At 36.4% G+C, this 25,735-nt stretch overlaps 1 protein-coding gene across 4 annotated transcripts; it reads right to left on the bottom strand.

The window, feature by feature from the left end:
• Ncc69 (sodium chloride cotransporter 69) lies at nucleotides 1-25,692 on the bottom strand. Of its 4 annotated transcripts, none has more exons than XM_013314568.1 (24): nucleotides 24,983-25,692; nucleotides 14,542-14,651; nucleotides 13,571-13,685; nucleotides 9,985-10,144; nucleotides 9,539-9,634; nucleotides 9,003-9,172; nucleotides 8,150-8,342; nucleotides 7,683-7,822; nucleotides 7,074-7,256; nucleotides 6,589-6,696; nucleotides 6,136-6,259; nucleotides 5,764-5,885; nucleotides 5,140-5,275; nucleotides 4,843-4,942; nucleotides 4,662-4,773; nucleotides 4,314-4,448; nucleotides 4,093-4,199; nucleotides 3,578-3,711; nucleotides 2,836-2,898; nucleotides 2,527-2,605; nucleotides 2,096-2,220; nucleotides 1,540-1,654; nucleotides 706-854; nucleotides 1-394 (listed from the first exon to the last, which is right to left on the bottom strand). In XM_013314568.1, the coding sequence occupies exons 1-24, from the start codon at nucleotides 25,376-25,378 to the stop codon at nucleotides 147-149; spliced, it is 3,420 nt and encodes a 1,139-aa protein (XP_013170022.1). In that variant the 5' UTR covers nucleotides 25,379-25,692; the 3' UTR covers nucleotides 1-146. The 4 variants fall into 4 exon arrangements, with proteins under 4 accessions (XP_013170022.1, XP_013170024.1, XP_013170023.1 ...); XM_013314570.1 differs by lacking the exon at nucleotides 24,983-25,692 and adding an exon at nucleotides 14,733-14,800; XM_013314569.1 differs by lacking the exon at nucleotides 2,836-2,898.
• Nucleotides 25,693-25,735: the final 43 nt, after the last annotated feature.

A 25,735-nucleotide genomic window follows, 5' to 3' on the forward strand; every position in this document is an offset into this window, starting at 1 on the left:
CGCGAATGACGGTCGCACTAGTGGAAAAGGGATTTAATTATAACCAAATGTGGATAGGTATTGGGAGAAAGGAGCTTTTATAACAAAGGATTACGTGTAAGTAATGATGTAACACTGGGAATGGTCACGAGGTTGTTTAGGCGGCACTATGAGTAGAAGGTGAGTACGGCGGCGTGGTTGCCGCGCACGAGCAGCACGCGGTCGGTGGCGGTGGCGAGTGCGGCGAGCCAGGCGAGGTAGAGTGCGGGGGGCACGACGGCGCGGCGTCGCGGCATCGGCTGCGTGACGCACACCAACCGCGCGCCGGCAGACTGCTGCGCTATCAGCTCGCGCAGTCGCAAGTGTCGGTGAGTGCGCTCCCGCGCCGCCACCAGGTCCGCCTCCGTTATACCCACTGCGCACACACATGCCCACCGCTCTCACTCACAACGCACAACGCACAACTTCAAACTTGCAATCTCCAAATTTATAACTCCATCGCTCTTTTTTCAATATAAAAGCATAGAGGATAAAATTCAGACTAAATCAAGTTAATCCAAGAAACCAACTTTCTTTAGACCAAAAAAGCATTGTACCCTAGCACCAAACCTCCTAAAGTTGTACGAAAAATGTGATAGTAAAACAAAAGACAACAGAGTGAGTGAGACATAAATATGAAAAATAAGTTAGAGTAAAAGAGATAGATATATATAGTGTTGTACTGACTATTGTCGACGTTGTCATCGGTGGTCATGAATGGCGCGACCAGCTTGTCAAAGTACGCGAGCGTGGCGTCGCGCGGCTTCTTGTTCACGTCCGACACCATCTTCAGCGCTGAGTAGTCGATGCGGAACTTTGACAGCAACGACGCCATACTGACAATATATTTAAATATATATATACAACATATGAATGACGTGCTTTCGTTACAAAGTCAAGTGTCACAATGATTAGTGAGGGGACATAAACGTTGACATTTTATTAAAGCTAGTGTTGCGCCAGTACACCGGCACAGTGTCGGATTTTCTTGGTAACATTACCTACCTATGATAAATTTGAAAAGAACACGAATCATGTAATATTGTATTGCCTAAAATCTTTTATTAAACTAAACCTCAACAGAAATTGTTTTATTAAAACATCCCAATATGATATCAAGGTCGTTCAAACAACAATACTAGCAACAAATATTTTTCAATTATTTTGAAGCTCAAATGGCCCAATAATTAAGGGAACGTATATATTATGAAGACGAGGATTCGAATCCAACTATTTGACTAATGCAGTTAAACATATTGCTGAAAAATTGTTAACCATTTGAAGCGCCAATAGCCTAATGGTTAAGGGTGTGGATTCCTGATCAGGAGGTCGGGGGTTCGAATTGCGCCATTCAACTATTGTCGTAAACCATGTTTTAACACAACCCTAGAGCTTAGTTGAAATGATAAAAGAATTATAAAAAATTTACATATAAATGAAGTTATGGTTTAAAAATACAGTTCTGGTTACTTTCCTTTCTCTCTATTTTAAAAAAGATTATTAGTATGAGTTGTATCTTACTTCCTCTCTTCTATCTCCATCTCAGTGGTCTTGTTGGCGAGAGTGAAGACACGCAGCGGACAGGAGGACCAGGCGCGCCGTGTTGATAAAATGTACGGCAAGAGTAGTGTCAGACCTAGAAGGTGTATCAGAGATACAGTCAGGGAAACTAGCGGCGTTACATATTCAAAGCTACAGTTTTTTTTACATATTGAGACGACTACATGGAATAATAATCAGAAGACCGCAGCTTTTAAATGTGTTTGTACGAAATACTGTCAGTGGTTCACGACTAATTATTTTTCTATAATTATAATCTAATCGTCTGCGGCTACCTGCTTTGTAAGAATAGGCGGAGTTTGTCTTGTTGCAAGGAACAATTGAATTTTTCTGTAAATGGACCACTGTCAATTTCCTCGACTGTACGTCACCAACGAAACTAACTGTATGCGCGTTGACTTAATGTTTGAATTTCTTGTAATATGCAGTTTATATTAAGATTTCTTTGACAGTTGGAGGGTTGTAATGTACGTGTTTGTATTGCAATGTATGAGAGATGGAGGTGGTTTGTACTGACCGCCGTCGTCGTACAGCCACCAGACATCGACAGTGCCGGCCTGCCGCCGCGTGAACTGCTCCACCGAGGTGAACGAGGAAGCGCGCCGAGCTCGCAGCGCGCGCTTCCAACTCTTGCCGCTCTTACTGCACACAACATGTTACACAACGTGTCACACAACATGTATAATAACTTCATACATAAACATATTTGTCATTTTATAGTTTTGTCCAAGTATTCGGCAATAGCGCTGTGTCACGAGACTGATATTTTGTTGTAGTATTTGAAACCCATATATTTTCACACAGAAAAAGTAACAGGATAGTTTAAAATTTGTTAGAAGGTATCTCCACAACTGCACAACGGATCTATAAAATTTGGCCATAGAACATAGGCAGTAATTTAAGATTTTTTTTAAATTCGTTGCGGAGGTATATCTAGTGTTAACTCACGTATCATTGTGTTGCGGCGTGTCTCTGCTGGCGGAGGGGTCGCGGGACACACCGAGAGACACATCGGACATGCTGCTGCCTACAAAACATACTATCTTACCTTAGTATATGCCAAAACCACTCTTATCACATAAGCAATACGGTTCTAAATTCAAAAAAACTACAAAAATGGTTATTTTTCACATTAAAAATACACAAAAATATCTTTGTTTTAGCATTTTATAATATTCCAGCACAAAGCTATATATCACCAACACAATAATTAGTATGTATGAAGTTGTATGGAGTTGTATGTATGTATGGGCTCACCTTGCGAGTGTGTATTGAGGCTCTCGGTAGACTTGGAGTCCTTGTAGCTGTCCCCCATGGAGCCTGGTGACAAGCGTCGGGTGGGGGGTGGACAGAAAGCCAAGTGTTAGCCAAAATGATGAAGCAATAATGATGATTATAACATATATTTAAATATATACGTGAAATGTATTTGAAACTACTTTAATATGAAAATACAATATGTATTACTAAATTATAATAAATGTATTTATACTACTTTATATACATATATTTACAATATTTATTTAAACGTATATATTTTATGTCAACTTATTTACGAGTTTACATAATAATATTTACAAGTATATAATTCAATTGTTTATCAAATAATTTATCATTGTTCGTATGTATTTATTAACATAATGTTAACACAGACATATATCGATATATAAATTAGCATAGTAATATTAAAAACAATGTAATAGCATAAATTCTTTATACCAACACCGTAACATTTAAATAAATATATCTCTCTCTTTCTATCTCTCTACCTCTATCTCAATTGAATCCTTTTTCTCACTCTTTTATTATAAGAAAAGAATGAGAAGAAGGGGATTTGACGGAGGAGATGACGCATAGGGAGGGAAAATAGTCCTAATCCGTCGATATTAGATAGGCATCGATTCGCTATTATGGCGAATTCAGCTTGCCACTCACTCGTTTGCCACCTTTTAATATTAAAAAAAATGTATGTCTATCTCTTTCTCTCGCTGCAACTCACGTGAGAAGGCTGCAGTGTCATTGAGGCTGAGGTCCTTGAGGCAGATACGCAGGTCCTGGTCCAGTGCATCCCCGCTGTACAGTCCGCCCTCCACACGGAGTATGGCCAGCGCCATGTGCACGTCCAGAGCTTTACTATAAGAAATATATAGCTAAATATTATTATATAATATTTATGTAAAACTTTACACAATCTATCGTGAAAAGCTATCCAATCTTCTTGTCTCATCTCTCATTCTATAATCAGTCCCTGATCGATCGGCTGAAGGTCGTGGTCAGCATCACAAGGTTTATTCTGGAGTAGACGATACGCTTTTATCAACTGTAGTCATGCGCGTCTCTCACGACAGCGTTTTCGTCTAATAGACTTATTAAAAAAATCTTTCAAGTACATTTTTCCTCAAAAATGAACCCCTCAATTAAATTTATTGACATTTATCAGCGACGTCGTCCGTGGACTATACAGGATCCAATACAACCAGTTTTGTTATTACTGGAATAGACCAATATACTAACTGCATAACTTCAACGTAGTCTACGATCTCTGCGCGATCACAACTCTGCCAGTCCTCTTTGAAGCCCATCATCAGTATGTTAGGTTTCAACTTGCCAACGCCGCTGGCCTGCAACATCATAAAATTGTGTACTTTGCATTTCAACTAGAGAATGGACCAAAGATCTTCTCTTGCAGTAAAAGTAATATTGCTATCTTTTTTGTTAAAGATTTATGATTTAACCTGTATGAGAGCGCTGGCTCCATCTTTAAAGCTGACGTCATCAACGACGCTGTAGAATGCCTTCACCTTGCGCTTCAGGAACCAGTGGTACGCTCTGTTGGTGAGCGCCTCTCGAGTGCGGTGACTAATCTGACCCTACATAACAAAAACACATACATTTCATGGTATTTTTGCTGTAAAAATTGAAATTTCAAAAACGCCTGCCAAAATAAAATAGCAATCTTTTAGGTTTATTGTTAAAGCTTACATTTATAAATTGCTATTTTTTCTCCACAGTGGTTGACATTTGCTAGTAAATGAAGATATAGCCATTATTTATTTGTCTTCTAGTCTAGACTATAATCATACCTGACTGATGTGACCGCACAGCATGAGCGATAGTCCCTTAGTGAGGAGGTACGCGAAATCGCACAGTACGGGCCGCTCACCAGGGAAGCCCGTTAGTACTAATATCTGAGGCCTGAAGTAGCACATTTATATATAAATAAATCACAAATAAAATTAAAATATTTAACGAAATGATCATTACCTGTAATTCTTGACATGTTCAGTTACTCTGTTGAGTTGGTGTACGCCGGATAAAGCCGTCTTGTACGTCTGCGCTTGCGTTGTTGAACCCCAGTTCACATCTGAATATAATTAAATGACTATAACTTTATTAAATATTATGTGAGAGAGAATGAAGGGTGTAAGGGCGAGATAGGTCCAATGGAATATTTCCCTATGGACCGATCGATCGATGGATTGAACGGCTCAACGGGAAACACATACATTTTAATTCAAATACAAAATTACAAATTAATATAATATTTATATGTTGTGTTACCGGGTTTCCTGTGCGACACGAGCAGATAGAGTGTGAGCAGGAAGGCGAATGTGAGCAGCGCGGTGGCCCACGACACCACGAACATTATCACCACGCACAGCGCCGCCCCGCACAGCGACAGCCACTTGTTGTACAGCTGGAACACACACAATCACATTGGTATCACTCTATTCAAATATTACGCCGGCTCAAGATCATGTACGCTGCGGAGTGCCCTCCCCCAACTTCACGCGTGACCGCGCTACACCTAACATTACGTTCTGCACCAAGCCGTGCGAAGTTAAGAGCCTCCAAGATATCTGATTACAGTAGAAGCGACCAGGACAGGTATAAAACCATAACAAGACAAAACACAGCTGTTTAGAGGAAGTATAGAGGTTTTCAAATATGTTATCGGCTCGAAATACTGCACGAGTCGTTACGCAAAAGACAATGTAATGTATATCGTCATGTGAGAGGAATGCACTGTCCAGTGTACTTTTGAGCCGTCAAGATTTTTGAAATGTCTTATAACGATGTTCCTTTTTCAACAATTGACATCATATTCCTAAACAAATCTTATAAATTATTTAATGTATTGTTAAAAAGTCGTATACAAAGCTCTTGTTAAGAGAGCGAACTCACCCTGAAGGTAGGTCTCCAGCCGACAGGTTTGGCGAGGCTGGCGTGGAATGTGGAGAAGTTGATGAGTGCGTACGCAGCCAGGAAGAAGTTCGAGATCAGAGGAGCTATCTGGTTCAGACCACCTGGAATTAATTACATTTTTACATCAATTGTCAATAAATTCAAAAATGACTAATCATACAATAAAGAGAAAAACACATATAAAACTCTTATTACATTAAAAAAAAACTATCCAAGATTAAACAATAGATCATGCTTTAAGAAAAAAATTACGATCTTTAGATCGTTTATAGATGCATATAAAAATTATATACATACAAAAAATATTGTCAATTAGGTAAAAATGTTAAAAAAGGAGGAACTATAGCTCACCCATCAATATAAATGCAACAGCTATAACAAATGTAAGAACATATCCGCGCACGGGCTCGTTGTTGGCGCCGTATCCCTTCGCGAAGAACTCCAGGTACGGGTACAGCTTGTCTTGACACAGCGCCTGTACATACATACGTATTAAAACACATACAAACAAAAATCGACATAATAATGGAAACAGAAACTATAAAAGAATTACACTTTTTTACACAAGATGGAAATGTCTGAATACATGTATGGATGGATGTTCGTAAGAAGCTAAAACTTGGAAGAACGAAGACTTCTATTTTTTTTAATACCGCGTAAACAGAGTCGCGGGCTACAACTAGTCTTATTAATATAATATTATAAATGCGAATGTTTAGATAGATGGATGTTTCTTTATAATCTGTAAGAATGTGTAGATAGAGTGTGTGTGTGTGTGTGTTTGTGTATGGAAGGCACAGTGACCTGGAAGACTTTGGGTGCGGAGACGAGTGAGGCGAGCGCGGAGGAGAGCGTCGCCGCGAAACATCCGCCGTAGATCAGCGGACCCCACGCCGACACCAACCTTATCACCTACGTACATACATACATACATATACACACAAAGAATAGTAAAAAAAACATCCAGGGAAAAAAATCTAATGACACTTCATAGGTCAAAATCATTGCAGTCATTTTGGTTACCAAATCATCATCATCAGCTCACTATACGTCCCCACCGAGGGGCTCGAAGCCTACCCTAGTTAGGAGTATTTAGGTCATAGTCAACCACGCTGGCCAAGTGCGGGTTGACTTCACACATATCTTTGAATTTCTTCTCAGATATGTGCAGGTTACATCACGATGTTTTCCTTCACCGTTAGAACGTCGGATAAATGTACACATCGATACATGGCGGGATTCGAACCCTAAACCCGCAGATTGCAAGTCAAGTGCTTGACGATACCTACATCATTGCTATTATGAAGTCCATATGGGCAGGTGGTGTTGTGTACACAGTCAGTGAGTGCGGTGATGTCGCCGGACGCGTCACGCAGCACTGACCACCCCGCTATCAGAGCTATCACCAGGTACGACAACGTCGTCAGCACTATCGCCAGCAGGGTACCCTTCGGTATTGACTTCTGAGGGTCCTGCACACACATACAAACACAACGTACAATATATCTCACTTTTATAGTAGATGACAACCAGTTAAGGCGTAATTACGCTAAATCAGCGCAAACGCTAACAGAGACATTTAAAAAAATTTAAAAGTGCGTTATCTCTCATGAACAGAGTAGGAGACACACAGGATAAAGACATTATAAAATTAGTTTCATCGAAAAACGACCTATCCAAGATAAAGATTTCTCTTATAAAAGTTATATGTAACTTTTTTTTTAATATAGTCGAAGCTGGATAAGCGAAAATCCAAAAGACCGTGAATTTTTATTGCGTTTAAATTCTCTCTTACTCGAATTTCTAACTCATAAGGTCGTCCTTTGCGATTTAAATGATTCTCCTTTTTAGAGGTTTCTCATTTATCCAGTTGTCAGTGATGTATGTTTGTGTGTGACCTTGAGATCTCCGGAGATGTTAGCGCCGGCCAGTATCCCGGTGGCTGCGGGGAAGAATATGGAGAAGACGGAGAAGAAGTTGTGCTCCACCCCCTCGAAGTACCGGTAGTCTGATGCCAAGTTACTGTGCAGCACCGACACTGTGACAAAATTTTTTAAAAATTAGACTCGAGAAAATGAAATCGAAAAATTAAAATTTGTAACAAGATTATAAAAATAAATATTTTGTAAACTGGGGATTAATAAAATAAAATAAAAAAAATATTTTTGGTTATTATAATGTCATTTAAAAATATAAACTAGCTATCGCCCGCGACTTAATCCGCGCTGAATTAGAAAGAAACTGATTTAGTAGTCTATGTGTTCATCCAGACTATTCTACATCTGTACCAAATTTCAACCAGATTTATGCAACCGTTCTGGAGATAATTTCTAACAAACATCAATACAAAAATAAATCAACTTACTATTATAGCCGACGAATCCTTGTGCGATTTCATAATCACTCTTAGGTCCAATAATAGAACCTATACAGAAGTCAGCGATGGCGGCCAGCAGTATCACGAGCAACACGATCTGCGCCTTCGCCTCCCACTCCATACCCACCATCACTATACCGGTCAGCAGCACTATCGTGATGCAGCCGTAGATAGCTTGGTCCTGAACACAATCACTTTATATTGTTACCAAGAAAATCCGACATGTGCCGGTGTACTGGCGCAACACTTGCCTCACTATTCATTCTGACACTTGACTTTGTAACGAAAGCACGTCATTCGCGCCAAAGGATTCTGATTAGTATGTCTAAAAATATATAAGACTAGCTGATCCGGCAAATCGTTGTATTGCCATATTTCTAGGACAATTCTAGAAAATACCTCAATGACTTTAAAAAAATAAATATTGGTGATAGTAGGGTGAAAATTTTTGGTTTATTTTTAATGCCACATTTAAAAAAAAATAAAAAAATGTCCATTTTAAAATATGAAATATAGTTAGCCGATTCTTAGACTTACTGAATACGTTTTATACTTTCTAAAATGAGTTTGTAATGATTTTAATCGTAACAATTTTTATTTATTTTCTTTCTATCAGGTATCTAATAACATTATTGATCTGTGTTTTTAAACAAATGATCGCAATTATATAAATCTATCTATCGTTTAATTACCAATCCATGGACCTCTCAAAAAGAGATACTAAAACAAGATAAGTTTTGTCCTAAGTTCAAAACAAAACTTTGAGTTATTAAAACTAAAAATTTTATACGCCATTTCCAAACCAAAGAGTTCTAATATTAAAAAGTTTTTAAAAACTCACCCAACTCTTGCTGACCATATACGCAGATTCCGGTATCAGAGTGATGAGGGACTCTCCAAATCCCACCACATACATGGCGCAGGCAACAGCATTCGCCATCGCGAATATCAGCCCGATAGAGCCCCCGAACTCCGGGCCCAGAGACCGCGATATCATGTAGTAAGTACCACCTGCACACAAATTTAACATTTCAATGCAAGCATGGAAACCTACCTAATACCTAATTTATAATCTCTTATATATCTTTGATATATTTAACTTTTGTCGTTATATCCATCTTAATAATATTATAAATGCGAATGTTTGTATGTATGGATGGATCGTACTACGTATTTCCGGACGGCTTAACAAATTTCGATAAAATTTGGTAAGGATATAGAACATATCCTGGAAGACCACATAGACTACTTACAACGTTTTTTTTAAATTCTGATCGGTCGAAATCGCGGTCAAAAGCTGTACTAAACATTTGATAGATGTCCAAATGACATCTTATATCGAGTAAGTAAACAAGTCGTGCATGTTCAATATGTTACCTCCTTTGATAACCCCATTGGTACTGATTGCAGACATGGAGAGTGCGGTGATGGTGGTCACCACTGACGTCGTCAAGATAAGGAGCATCGCTTGAACTGTACACGTAAAGCAAATTTTATTCACTTGTGAAAAATTAAAGTTAATTTTGGTCATAACTACAATTTTCATTAATTTATGAACACCCTATAGCACTAAAAGCCCATTTCAATGACCAACATAACTTTGTTTTTGCTCTACACAAATAGTGTAACTCCAAAATTTCATTTTAATTTTTACTTTAACACATTTTAATTACTTAAAAGAATAAAACAATTTAACAAAAGCTTTACAATTTTTTCAATTTTCAAACTTGGACTGGTTTACATAAAGTTTATTTAAAATTTAGTATGTAAGATAGGTTAAAGACTACTAAAATACCATAACGTCAGTATTATCTAATACTCACTGATTCCCGCTTGTCCGACGACCCATGAGAGTCGCAAGAATAACATAACACCCCATATATTGAGTAAACATCGCATCAGCACGCCCTTGATCCAACCGAACTTGATATTTGGCGTAGGCAGCGCCGGACTATCCATGTCCTTCTCCAGGGTCTGGCCTGGCTGGAAACACACACAGTTTAGCGATTTATACTAAAAAAAACTATGAACTTTATTAATCATGGGTTTCTGAGACCAAAACTACCAACTGTTTAAAAGCTATTGCTATCTCTGTTTTGTCAAAGTTAATGACAGGGATGACGATATGTTTTATACCTATATTTTGAGCTCAGAAACTAACGGTAAGTAATAGGTAGTGTTTTTTACAATAGTGATTAAGTCTAAAGAACTTAGCAGTTTATTTCGTCTTTTGATAGAATTGTAAGAAAAATCGCTTCTCGTAAACAATTTAAAGTATCAAGAAAATTGCTATAGTAGTGTTAAATTCCTAGTGTAGATATACAGTGTGATTACAAATAACGCATAATTAAAAAATAGCCTATAATATGCCCGCATGCAGCTATCTTCCCGGCAAAACCAAATCAAAATCGGTCCAGGGGTTCTTGAGATTATCTGGAAAAACACAGCCCTGGGGCTAGACATACAGACAGACAAAACTTTCAAAATTAATTTTTCTTATTGACTTTTTTCGATATTACATACAGACACTCTAATATTAATTTTATGTATAATATTTTATTATTAATTCAACTAGATATCGAACATATGCCATTTCTGTATACAAAATATGTGACCATTATAATTTAAAAAAACATAACAGGAAGAATCGAACTGATAAATAAAACTGTTTACGATTTAAAATAATATGTACTTTATCTAACCGGTATTTGTTTGGCTTCCAAAGCTTTTAACTCGATTAAACTTGAACACGCGACGAGGTCATATATTTATGTAAAAAACATTCACACGTGGTTATATCATTTTTTTTATATCATAAGGTGGCAAACGAGCGAGCGGCCTGAAATCGCTGAAATAGCGAAATGGCCGTTGCCTATAAACATACGCAATTGCATATGCGTTGTATACCTTAATCGACGAAGGAGAGGATGCAAAGAAAGAAAATATTTTCCCTTTCCATGCATCCTCTCATCCGGAAATTACACTACCACTTCCCATCCTTTCTTTATAAGAAAAAGGGTGGGTAGGGAAAGAGAATGATGAGTTTGATAAAGCGATTAAACTTAACTATCTGTATCACTTGAAACATTATAAACAACAAATAAAATAAACATTTAAGCCTACTAATGTGAAAAAGCTATAATAAGCCTATGTTTCTTTTATAGAATTTTCATATTAGTATTACCTGCCACACCTAAAGTTCCTTAAAGTAAGACCTTAGTGAAGTTTTCTCAAATTGACCTTATACTAAGTGAGACCCTTTAACTACTATAACTTCGGCATTTAATATGGGTATCAATCTTTACAATGAATAAAATCGGAGTGTCTGTCTGTTTTTGCGTTGCTTATAAGGATCCAATATTAAAAACAAAGTGATCCTATAAGGGTTCCGTTTTTTTACTACAAGGTATGGAACCCTAAAAATCTTTTTCCGGATCTTTTGCTGGTAGTCACCAAAACTCCTATAATCATTTTGATGGAATTTTATCTGGAAGGTTTCTGATGTGTGCGGAATTTTTTTAATTATTCAGAGTTGGATTAGCTAAACCGAAGGACAACCGTTAATTTTAAAATAAGAGTCAACCACAAAACCCGTTAATTATCAATTATAATTTTTACACATACTCGAAATTATGTAGGTGTTATTCATATTATTAATAACATACAAACAAACAACACATATGTATAGATTGTAGATATTAGTCATGCCACCATGTGGTCATATGGGTCACCGCCCACATACAACCCATGACCTTACAACTGTTAATTAACTGGGATACTATGTTAAAACCGTTGCACAATGCAATTAATCATTGTTATTATGTTCTTCATAACATACGGATTAGTGACAGATTAAAAATTAAATGTTAAGAAACTTGTACTATACGATCGCAGCGCCCTCTGACAACAAAAAAGTGTCCTGTCTCCGATTTGTAGTAAAAAATAGTTTATGTCATTATATTACTTCTTACTAATATTATAAATGCGAATGTTTAGATGGATTGATGGATATTTGTTTGAAGGTATCTCCAGAACGGCTGAACGAATCAGGCTGAAATTTGGCATAGATGTAGAACATAGTCTGGAAGAACATATAGACTACTAATTATGTTAATTTCTGCGCGGACGAAGTCGAGGGCGACCGTTTATTAAGTTATATTGTAGAGATTTTATCGCGCAAATCTAAATGTAGTTTTCCACTGCCGACAGCTGCTGGTTCATCGGTAGTGGAAACCCAAGGTTTACACGTCTATACTACGCCGTAGATTACGAGATTGCTACGAAGGAGCAATTAGGTAATTAAAAGAGGGCAATTATCTACAATTGTATCCTGTACCTGTAACTTTGCGTCACGGGACTAACAGACAAACAAGTCCTAATTCTTCCTACTTGTATTACTGTCAACTAATCAACTAACCAAGACTATTTGAAGTAAAAGGCGCGATAAAAGCAGAGTGAATGCTATCATTGGCTAAAGTCTTGGTTTATAAGTAAAACTAGAGGTCTCCCGCGTCTCCGCGCGGTGTTTAAAAAAATAATAAGTAGCCTGTGTGTTCTGACTATGATCTACAAGTGTGCCAAATCTCATCAAAATCCGTTAAGCCGTTCCGGAGATACCTTCAAACATCCATCCACCTAAACTTTCGCATTTCTAATATTAGCAAGGTAACTTCAAATAATCATTTTTATGTGCAGTCAGCTTCTCGAAACTCGTTACATTAGAGTTGATACATAAAGAGGCAAGGTTAAATATTGATCGCTGGTAACCAAACAAACTTTATAGTGGCACCTGTATCAACAAGAATAACGTATCGACAATCTATCATAGACAATAAGACAACGGCAGAAATAAAATCGCCTATGTTTTTTGTACAAATTTTGCGGAAAAGATTCAAAATATAAGACGACGTCTAATAATACACCAAATCTTACTAATATTTTAAATGCGAATGTTTGAATGTATCTTTAGAACGGTTACATTGATCACGCTGAAATTTGGCATAGATGTAACACATAAGTCTGGAAGAACACATAGACTACTACATAAGTTTTTGTCTTTTAATTCCGCGTAGATAGAGTCGCGGGCGACCACTAGTCTCTATATAATTTTAATCTGCTATATTTAATGTAGGCTAAAATTATGAAAAGATTTGATTGATTATCTTATATATAAAATTCTCGTGTCACAATTTTCGTTCCCATACTCCTCCGAAACGGCTTGACCGATTCTCATGAAATTTTGTGAGCATATTGAGTAGGTCTGAGAATCGACCAACATCTATTTTTAATCCCGCGCAGACCGAGTCGCGGGCAACAGCTAGTAATATATGTATACTGTTTTAGAACTTATACTATGAACCATACAGAAAGGTCCAGGGGACTGATACAGAGTAATGATGTTGGTCTGACCTTCCTGGAGAGTGAAGCGTTGTGCAGCTCATCGAGCGTGGGACGGGGCGCCGCGTGTAAAGACAACACGTTCCTGTAGTTATCCAGCCTCGGTAATGCTTCCCGGGTGAAATGCCTGCCAACATACAAGCATTGTTTAAAACAACATAAAGCAATAATAGTTCTAAAGTTACAATTCATAAAATTAAGCGCTAAATTCACACGGGGGCTTCTTTTAACGCTGCGTTAATGCAATACAGCGATCTAAAAAAGCATCGCGTATTAAAAGCACTCCTGTATAATCGGGAACGCATTTATTATTTTTTATTCGAACATATTTTAACATGCGATTATAAAGCGCCTATGCGAATAAGGGCTTAGAAAGGGAAATGGTAAACACTTGTTGATCTAATTAGTAAATTTCTTAGTTAGAAGAATAAAGATCAGGTATGAATCATTGATAGCATATGACGCTACCAGGTGTTATTCTATTAATAATAGATTTAGTAATGTGACGCAAGTCTAAACCAAATCATTAAATAAACGTAAACAGGCCCGCTTACCGTGAGTTTCCCAGTCCAAAATTTCCGTTTAAAATGTATTGCTATGTTTTATTCAGAGATTTTGGTCTTAGAAACTCACAGTTAGTGCAAGCGATGTATGTATAATAACATACAAATGGATTATAAGTAAAATATACACACAGCTTTATTTCTTGCGCTGATATTCCTATACTACAGATAGGGTAATGTGATCAAGGTTTATGTGAACTAAGTGAACCCCCTGGGGTCCAAAATAAACCCAGGGGATGTGTAAAACGATAGGATATACATTTAAAGATAAACTGTGAAGCAGAAATATAGCACCAGGGAGAACGCAAAAACCAAGAACAAAGGTTTGAGAACAACCAGAAAAAAATTAAATATCATTCAGTCGGCTTTCATTTGTTGTTTTTTAATTAACAAATAGTTACTTTATATTATGTAAATTACCTGAAGCTCTTGGTATACTTGGTGTCCGTGACAGTTAGAGGGTCGTCGCTATCCATGCCAGACCCTTCAGACTCTTCCGATCCCTCATCCTCCGTTTTCTCATCTTCCATCTTTCAAAACAGAAAAGTATTTAAAAGACAAACTAATTATTGCTTATCAGTACACTTAAAACTAAAAAGTAAAAAAAAAACCTTATTGCTTTTTAATTGTCTTTTTTTCATAGTAGTCATAACAATCATCTATATTAAGTCGCTTTAAAACTTAACACGTTCAATGCTGTCGTACTTTAGAAAGTAAATTATAGTAGAAATAATTTTATTTAAGATTAACCGTTACGAGGCACTAATGCCGGCTGTATTTATTCAGAATGTGTTTTTTATGACCTTTAAATAGCTTCATAATAGCGATGTTCATTTAGGAGGTCGGCGGGAAACTACGTACTTTAAAAACGTCACCGCTTCCGTTTTGATAAGCAATGAGTCATGCTATTGAATGGAAGTCAGTACTACGTAGTATACGTGTCCAGAATTAATCTATGATTATTAAATTTAATTAGCTACACGTGACTTAAAGTGCCTTTTCACTGAGGCACGTTCAATACTAAGACTGTTTACGGAGTGACTCTTTAAATTCTTGCCGTCTCTTCCTGTATCTTGAGATAGAAAGAGAAAGCAATTAGTACTTTCAATAATTAAATAGCTATTAACTTTTTTACGTTATGAAATATGAACGTAATGTAACATAATGAAAACAACCCAGATGCAAAACATACAAGCTGGCAAGTATTTGAACCCTTAACATATTATCTGAGTCTTCGTTCGACCCTGTATGTCAGTGTTAAAAGGTTATCTTAAGAAAAGTTACGTCTTAAACTGAGGTTAATTAAGAATTAAACAATTTTTTTAATATCATAAGGTGGCAAACGAGCGAGCGGCCACTTGTAATCGCTGAAATAGCGAAGTGACCGCTGCCCATAGACATACGCAATGGCGTTGCCTACCTTTAATCTACGGAGGAGAGGATGCACGGAAATAAAATATTTCCCTTCCCATCATCCTCTCATCCGGAAAGTCCACTTCCACTTCCCATCCTTTCCTTATAAGGAAAAAGATGGGAAAGGAAAGAGGACTAAATTAGGCCTCCGGGACGCACATTCATCAGACTAAACGCGGAATTGCTTCCACCTCACGCCTGTCTTATGTTTGGTCGTGGGACAATTCGTGCGAAGATGTTAAAGCGGGCTCTACCACTGTTAAAGTGTTAAATCAAATTCAACATACCCATTCATTAGAGTTTTAGCTTATTTTTTTAAGAACCATCTATTTTATTTTAGATCTACCAATATATATCAATATTGAAGACTTTAAAAATCTAAATCCAAATAGAAATTTTCATATAATTTTCATATTACGTGTTAAATTTGAATGGAATCTGTTACGCTCTACTTATAACAGATAAGGTTCCATTCCAATGTTGTAAGTCAATGTAAGTAAATAATAAAATATTTTAATCTACAAGTCTGCACGTTTGTCTCGTGAAATACAAACTTAATTTGATAACTGTACAGTTAAAGAATTAAATTCGCTTCCCACTTACAATACAATATCGTACATATAAGGATCACCATCATTGCAAATACTCAGATATCTTAAAGTGATTGTCCCAGGCAGTGACGATAGTGCAAAGCGCCAAAATCCCCATTGAAAACATACTGTTATCTCTGTTTTGTCAAAGACAATGACAGGGACGACGATATATTTTGTGAGTTTCACACTCGTTCTCATCAAGTGTACAATAATATCCTTTATCCTGATAACAATGTTTATTTTCGCATGGATTTCTATGAAGCCTTAGTACTCATTTGTTTTCTGATGTAAAGGCTATTCTCATAAAAGTCGTATATTTAATAGTTTGTTAACATTATATATATGTAAATGAGAGGTTATAACTTTTATTACTAAAATAATGACCGTTAGTTATGGTCGTATTAATAAATTATTGTAATTTAATATTGTATATAGTACTATGCATTTCAAATAAAAATTTACTTGATAAAAGGTGACGTCACAGCTCCCAAATCGAAAAAATGGGTCAGCCATTTTGAATTTAGCTAGTACCAAAAGAATATTTCACGTTTTTTTTTTATTAAAACGTACATTTGTACTGATTTCTGACAGATCAAGGCCGTAAACAAAAATTGTTACACACCGGTTTTACATGACGAAAAAAATATATAATTAACACATAGGCATATATTAGTCAATTGTAGTTAAATAACAATTCACGAATACTTTTATATCGATCAATAAATAAATTGCGTAACAATACAGATGGACAGTGCGTGGCCTCCGATTTAGCTGTGATTCAAGTACTCTCATAAAACGTGATATGTCAATAAACATTTAAAGGACGAATTTCCCTAAATTTTTAGAAGTGATCGTTGCCGTAAATAATTCATGGCGCCAAAAACTGCTTTCGCTTCGTGGTGGATTGAAGTTGTTCGCTACCAGGGTTTCGTAAATCAGCGTACTTAAATAATATTCCATCCAATGTAACAGTACGCGGTAACCATTTCCTATCTCTTTCTATCATATTCCAAGAATTGATTGGCGAAGTATCGGCTTCTAAGATCCAATTCCTTTAAATATTGTTATGCTTTTTGGATATATGACAAAAGTATAGCAAATAAAAAAAGTACTTAACACAAAGTAGTGTTCGTAAGAAGTAAACAAAAAATCATTTCAAAAGATTTACAAAAGATCCCTTTGGAGCAGTTCATCCTGAGTCTAACCCGCTTCCGTTAGTTCTGAGTTACAGTTCAAAGAATACCAATCATTTTAATCAGAGCACCAGAGACGATTTTGCTTTGAAGATATATTTAGACGCGCTAAAATTAGACACACCCACTCTTACGGCCGTGGCTAAATCGAGCGGATAACTAGGGTTGATGATGCTTACAAAATGATGAACCCGGGTAAGACTAATACAATGTAAATCTGGTAGATAACGACGGTCTTACAACGCCTAAATGCTACGGAAGGAAGATTTTAAAAATTAAAAAAAAATAGATCAATACTTTCGAGTATAAAGTACATAAAGATAAGAAAAAAATATTTTAAAATTTCTTCTTCAACTTGCAAACCTAAGGGGATTAAAGTAAGGTTACCTGTGAGGTAAATAAAACAGAATAGGGTTGGCCAAAGCCAAGGAAAGTTATCTCTGATTTAGACCAACAACTACTAATTTTAAACCATGATATATATGAAAATGGCAGCCCTATTTACTTCATTTCCATACTTATTGTTTAAGTGGTGAAGATATGAACCAGCAGTGTGACATATGAATCAAGCGGTATGCAATCATTTATTTGAACACACTACAATCACATGAATACTGATAAAAACACACGCTTAATATCAGCCCTATTCAACCTGTAACACCGACGAAGTGTGATCTCTCTTTTGTCATAAATAAAGTTAGGATAGGGAAATAACTGTTATGGGTTTACTGATATTCACCTGTCATCGGAGACCAGTCCGCGATGAATAAAAACTTAATTAGCAGTCTATATGTTCTTCCAGATTGCTCTACATCTATGCCAAGTTTCAGCAAGATCTGTCTAGCTGTACTGATATAACTTATAATAAACATCCATCTATCTAAACATTCACATTTATAATATTAGTAAGATATGAGAAGGGGACAAACGACCGACAGGAACACCTGGGTGATTATCGACGGCTCTTGGACATCTGCAATATCAGAAGAATTACAGATGCATTGCCGGTCTTTGAGCAGAATGTACGCTCGCTTTTTGAAGGACACGTAAGGTTTTGAAATACCACCGAGAACAGTGTCCAACAACGCGGCGTTGCGCGGCAGGAAATTCCGTAACACATAAAAATAAATTTATTCGAAATCCCGTTTACACGAACATACTTATGTAATAGAAGTAATGAGGAAAAATAAATCTACGAATAACTAGAAATAATCATAATAGAATTGCAATAAACTATAGTTGTCACAGTATAATGTAAGGAATTCTTGCATAAACACCTTTTAAACGTAACTAATTGACACAACTAGACTTTTTTATTAGTTATGCACGTAAAAAAAAACTATGTTTAAAATCACCTACAGTTTTAAGTTAAAGTATAAGTAGAATTATTCAAAATCAAAAGCTATATTAGTAAAATACAGAGGTCGCAGGCAAAAATTGTGTACACCGCCCGTTTGTAATCTGCCTAAGCAAATCGTAAAAAACTGCACATCGAAAGGAATATTGTGAATGAATTTGTTCGATATGACAAATTACAAACGGACGGAGTTTTACCAGTGACATTTGGTTGCCTTGTGCTAGCCCTACACCGAGTGAAAGTTGACGTAATGGAAAAAAATCCGTCCATCGAACATCGTAATTGATGGACATGTCAGTGACAGGCCGGACTTATTCATGATAAGTACGTAATGATGGAAGGTATAGGGTAACCACAAAACTTATAATATCAGTTGTCAGGATATTTTATAGCTAATATGAGTCGTACGTGATGGGAAATAATTACTAAGGACACTGTAAAAGTAACTTAGGACATGAGTTTTCAGATATTTGAACACAATAAAAGCAATAACGGCGTTAAAGTAAGCCCAGGTGGGGCGACCGCCCAGAGACCATCACCAGCGACTGAGGGCTGCCTCCCCCTGAGAGGGTGCTGCCTAGGCAGCTGGCGCAGACGGGGCCGCGGACGAGAGCGAAAGCGTGCCCGTGGTCCCGTCCCGATGCGTTGGAGGAACAGAGGGGTTTAGTGGGGGGGGGGCGACCGCCCAGGGCGCCGCGCATAAAGGGGCGCTGCAGGCGCTAGAGTTGAATACAAAGGGACGCCTGCGGTGCCCCATAAGAAGATTAGAACTTCGAAGATTCCCCCTGCACCAGAAAAAAGGGCGCCGCAAAAATCTCGCCCAGGGCGCCGGAAATGCTAAAACGGCCCTGGATATAATAATAGTTTATTCGATTTTTTCGAATAAAAGGAAAAGGATTATCCGTAAAATGCTTACTGTGACTGTGTATTGCTACATTTCTAATTCGAAACTATTAGGAAACAAACTTTGAAGTTTTGCCAAGAGCATTGAAATAAATTTCAATGGTTTAAATCGAAAAAAATATGTGGCCCTTTTCACATAAATATATTATACTTTTCACAACAGTAAGATGTCTACTTTAAAGTACAAATAAAACACTCCTACACTGAAGAGGGTTAACATATAAATCGAATATTTTCAAGAGGCCATCGACAGTTTGTTTACAACCGAACCAAATATACGATTTATATTCGATTGATCTGAAGATTAATATCATTTAGCAATGGAGGATACCAAAATGGATTGATCACCCATTAAGCGATAGATAGAAAAATGCTAATTCAATCGGTAAAATTTGAAGTAACTGGATAAAAAAATGATTCGAGATTCTGGGGTTCCGCTGTAAACCATCAATGGTATGCTATTCCTATCCATTGGAATAGAGAATAGTATACGACATCCTTGTACCTGTCTTAACATACGTGAGCGAGGCTATAGGAACCCGGCACACTTATCCAATTTACGGCCATTATGATTTATTGATGGTCTGCCCGACCTAGACCGAGCACCCATTATTAAAGCCAGACCACCTTTACTTCATTGTTTGAACCGCACCAAGGAAATAACGCATTTAATATCAATTTACAAAACAAAAGACAAATAAAAGTTTCCTTCCTTATTCAAAACGATCTTAAATCAATTTAAGGCCCTGTGCACACAAGATATGTGTGTATTACTTCGAAAACCTGCGACGCAATACAATTTAATAAACGTTCAGACTGCGTCGCCAACATTTCTGACATCGCCAAAGTAACCCGCTCACAACCTGTTCGTCAAGATCATTTGAAGAAAGTTGCTGCAATTCTCCAAAATGGCGGAGCAATTCTATATAGTTGACAAGTAGTCGCTATCCTGTACTGACCGAGTATACGATTCGCGTCGGCGACTAAAATTAGAGTGTACGGAGCGCGCGCAATATGATTGTCTTGACGCAAAATTCAATATTAGTTTTGATTTACGTTACGTTGTTGTACGAAGGGCCTAAATCAACATAAAAGTTGGTCGTTACAGTTGGCCTAAATCTAAACGAGTTTCGCAATTTTTAAGGTGGATACATTTGTATTATTTTAAATTAGGATCATTGACCACAATCATTTTTAATCAATTTAAGATTATTTATTACTTCATTCGTTCCAACAAATAATCCCTTTAAATGAGTAGAAAGTCAACAATTTATAGAATTCGGAGAACTTTTACCTTATCTAATATGATAAGATTAAAGCTATCGAAACAATGTATAGCGTGCATACTCGCGTGCTGACTGAACAAATAGTGGAAACGTACCTTAAGACTTTAACAGATGTCTCATAACCTATTGTCATAAAATACACGTGTCTAAGAACATATATTATGAACGTAAAAGTCATAGTATTCCGTAGAAAACGAAATCATAGATACTAGTATTATATCTAGATATAGTCTTGAAATCATCGTCCATCAGCTCACCATACGTCCCCATTGAGGGGATCGGAGCCTACCCTAAGTCAGGGGTGACCATGCAATAGCCGCCCACGCTAGTTCGTGTTAGTTCACACCTATCTTTGAATTTCTTCGTAGATATGTGCAGCATCACGATATTTCCCTTCACCGTAGGAACATAGGATAAATGTACATATGTAAATCGCAAATCGAAAAACACATTGTTACATTGCGGGTTTCAAACCCGGGACCTGCAGATTACAAATCAAGTGGTCAACCCCTAAGTCATCAATGGTCTTGAAATATACATGAAATGTCGTAAATCAGTTCTGATTGAGTACTCATTATGTTTGTATATGTTGACATACATAGAAACAATGTCGCAATTACCAAATAGCGACATCACTTTTAAACAATGTTCCAGTTGTATGTGGGTATTTGACGACTTTCTAATTTTATTACACAATCGATTTCGTTAGAGCCCTTTGCATGAATAATTTAAAATCGATTTCAAATCGATGTTAACATCAAAACAACAACAAAAACACTTAATTTTTGAACCAAGTACTAAGAAATATAGACATTTCCAATAAGAAAGTTAAAGAGTTAGTGCTTAACTCGTTGCATTACGGAAATATACATAAATCCGTTATCCGCACTGTTCACAAGACATTGGACAAATAACTAATGATTCAATATCATAAAATTATTAATATAATTTATTATCGTGACAATTTAATTGAATTAACTAAGTATTTTATTGCCACAGATCGGACCAAGATAACCGTTGATCTGCGCATGCGTGACGAGTTAGAACATATAATAGGCTTGTCTGTCTGTTCGTATTATAAAGCCGGTGAAGCTTCTATTAACATATAACGTATTGTTTTTAAATATAATAGGTTAATCTAATGCCGTTTCTATGATATTCACATTGTAACGCAATTCCATTGCTGCGCCATTTGTATTCGAAAACTATTGCTGTCTTTGTTCATTTCAAAGATAATGAAAGTGATGGCAATATCATCGTAATACAAATGTAACTTACTGTAGGGATTCATCGTTAAAGGTTATAATTTTTTCGTTGAATTACTAATGTTTTGTGCCAGTAGTGCTACGATAATAAATCATCTACAATATGACTGTTTAATCTGGAAAAAAATAAATACTGGCCAGTTATAAAGCTTTTAAAAACCCTTTACTAAGCGAAAAGAAATAAAACAAATATAATTAATAGGCAGCAATAATACACACAATTGAAGTACAACATTTACACATATTAGCAAAAAATCACGTGAAAATATAAATTTTAAATGAAACAACACAAACGTGCTTTTGCATAAATAAGTCACATGCACAAATTAAAATTTTATTACGACTTAAAAATAAGGAAAACATTTATATATCACAATAGCTTATTATATCCAGCCCCCATTGTAAAGTCACGAAAAAAAAATACCGAAAACCAAATTTGTTTTCTCATTCTCCCAAAAAAAAAATAGTTTGTTTTTTTCGAATTTTTCCACCGTGGAAACCAACGTTTAAAAAGATTAATGCTTAATTCATAGTTAGACAGTAATAAAACTAAGCAGCCATAAAACTGCAATCAGAGTAGTAACAATCCGGCCCTGGCCTTATAGATTATCTCTTAAGCTAGCACACAAAGGCAAAAGCGAACCGGAACTGTAAAGAGGCGTAATATAAGACCCATCCGATGAAAAGAGTTACATCTTATAATATCGTATAGAATATGTAGCTTTTTTCGTGATACATAAAGTTTATTCTACGTTAAAAATGGTTTGGTGTAAATCTCGCTGCCAAATTCCACCAGTGTCTAGACTTCACCTCTCGCTCTATCCTTGGCCAGTCCAACGCATTCAAGAATTTATATAAGCAGATAATAATCAATTGATAATTCCAATCTTAGTGCAAATGTATAGACTCGATATTATGAAACAAAACATGTCCAGGAATATTTATGTTTATGTTAAATAATTTATATTCGTTATACGACTTGTTTGTATTATGATTTACATAACATCGGTTAAAACAAATAATATCAAATAAAACGACAATTTATACAAAGCTGAGTCAGGAAGTACAAGGCTATCATAACATTAAGACAGGTAACATTCAGACCGATGTTATTTGTATATAATTTCAAATAAAACAGTGTTTATAATTGTGAAATGGTGGAGACCAGTTTGAACCGGTGTAATAACCAGATTTAACTGGTTTGTACCGATGCGGTACAAAAATTCATTGCTCTCACTCTCTTTTAAAAAGACAGTAATAGTATAATAACAGAGTATAAATGTTGCAGTGAAAAACCTACGTCTCTTATCAAAACTCTACGTCTATGTAAAAAACTATTGCAATATTATTTAAAAATCACGTATATCAAACAGACTAATCGTTTCTTGTGATGCATGATCCAATAAAGAGGCTTGCTTCTCCTTAACTTGCGCCTACATACATTACACCCGATTTATTACGCGCAAAAGCTATAAGCAACCAATATGGACCGAAATTTCATATGAAACTAACGCACAGTAACAGCGTTAGGTTAGTGCCTGGTAGAGCGACCGACCAGGACGCCGGGTATAAGGGGGCGCCGCAGGCGACAGTGTCTAATACAAAAAGGCGCCTGTGGTGCTCCCTTAGTTTCCCTGTCTTTAAATGATTTCTCCCGATACTAAAAAGGAAAAATGTGGCGCCGCAAAAATCTTGCCCAAGGCGCCTAAATGCTAAAACCGGCCCTGTTTTTACAGAGTTTTGTTCCGTCGACCCATTATAAGACAGCGTTACAACCTACGCCAAACAGAATTTAATAAGCAGTGCGTTGTGAAATGGTCTGTACTCGACGCCATTTCCAAACCGCTACGACTTAGGGTCCTTTAAGATGCGAGCTTATCACCTTCTCAAAGGCCGGCAATGCATCAGCAGTTCCTCTAATTTGGCAGATGGCCATGGGCGTCGATGATCCTCGTTGTTCCCGCTGCTTGTTTGTCCACTTCTCTTATAAAAAAAGGCGGACATAGCATTCCGTTTTATTAACCGTTTTAACGTTTCTTTTTCGCGACTGCGTCTATTACATCCGTTTGACTTATGCAAATGAACCAAGTCTATTCAACGTGTTTTTATGACTAATAAAAGACTGGTTTAGTGTCCAATTTTTTTTTAAATAAAATTACATGGAAGCAAATGTAAGAAACTTTTGTTCAAAAAGAGTCCATTTTTAATGGCACAAGTATACAACTAACATTGTTGTTCTTGGGTTTAAATAAAAAACAAACATAGAATAATTTCACTGTCCATTTTTTGTATATACAGAAGTCTGTAGAATATCAAACGGAGGACCACTTTCTTAGATTCAGCAAAATAATTTAGATTGAAACAATTATTTACTTATTTATGAATTCCATTTATTATATCTTTTATTTTATATATTATCTAGTAGTTTTTGTAAAATCTAGTAATATAAACTCTGATCATTTGTACACCCTATGTATACCTTATTTACTTCAATGGCACAATACTTTTGAAAAGAAGTTAACAAAGCTATATTATACTTATTACATATATTTGTGGTAATGGACTTAAATTTAAACACTTAAATGATGATAAATGCGGTGTGTAGAAAAATAAAGTTAAGAGATAGAATGCAAGTAGTTTACTTTTCTCATCAAAATAATAATATAAATAAAAATAAATATAACATCCAATTGCAATATTTGACTAAGCATATCATTAATATTAGCTAGTAATTTAAATTGTAACTAGTAACAATCTAAACTCTCTACCTGGTCTTATCCCAGATAGTGGTGCAATCTGGTGAACTGCTATTAAAGCAAACAAAAAATATAAATAAGCTACATAGCCATACCTTAAATCTTGTAGCAGATGGATGGTCTCTAAATCTTGATGGCTTTTCCATGTCTCGGAAACTACTCTTGGTAACAGGAGACTTAGGGTGCAGCGTGTCCACAACATCGCTCTGCGGGTTAGGCAACAATTTTTCTTTCTCGCTACTCTCCTTCTTAAAATGAAGACCTGCTTCAATATCTTCGGTCTTTGAACTTTCAGCGGGGTACTGTATGTTCCCGTTGGTCGCTGCCATTGATTTAGCAGAGCTAATCTTACGAAATCTACCAATAATCACATCCTCTTCGTCGTTAACCGGCGCATTGTAATTTTGTACCACTACGTGAGGTTTGTTCTCCTGTTTGTTGTCGTCAGACTTCACTGGACTTAGTTCTATATCTTTTTGTGATGATGCCATGTTGGAAAATATTTTTTTAACACTCCTTTTATTCAGAAAAATTTAGAAATACATATTTTGTAAAAGCGTGACAAACAATGCGACCGGCTAAAATTTGTTTCGTATTATAATAATCACAAACGATTTGTTTCATTAATATAGCGGAAAATAAAATAAATTACATATCACACATTAACAATAATTTTTACAGAAGTTTTCAGTCAAAAAATGAGCGAAATTTGACAATTTCAAACAACGCGGAATCACCACATCGTGGAACAGATGAACGGAAACACGCGCACACCTGCTCCGCACGTCAATTTGAATGACAATGAAACAGATGCTATGAATGAATGAGGCTAAATATGAATGAAAATT

The sequence above is a fragment of the Papilio xuthus genome, unplaced genomic scaffold, assembly GCF_000836235.2.
Source record: "Papilio xuthus unplaced genomic scaffold, Pxut_1.1 DF827461.1, whole genome shotgun sequence".
Lineage (NCBI taxonomy): Eukaryota > Metazoa > Arthropoda > Insecta > Lepidoptera > Papilionidae > Papilio > Papilio xuthus.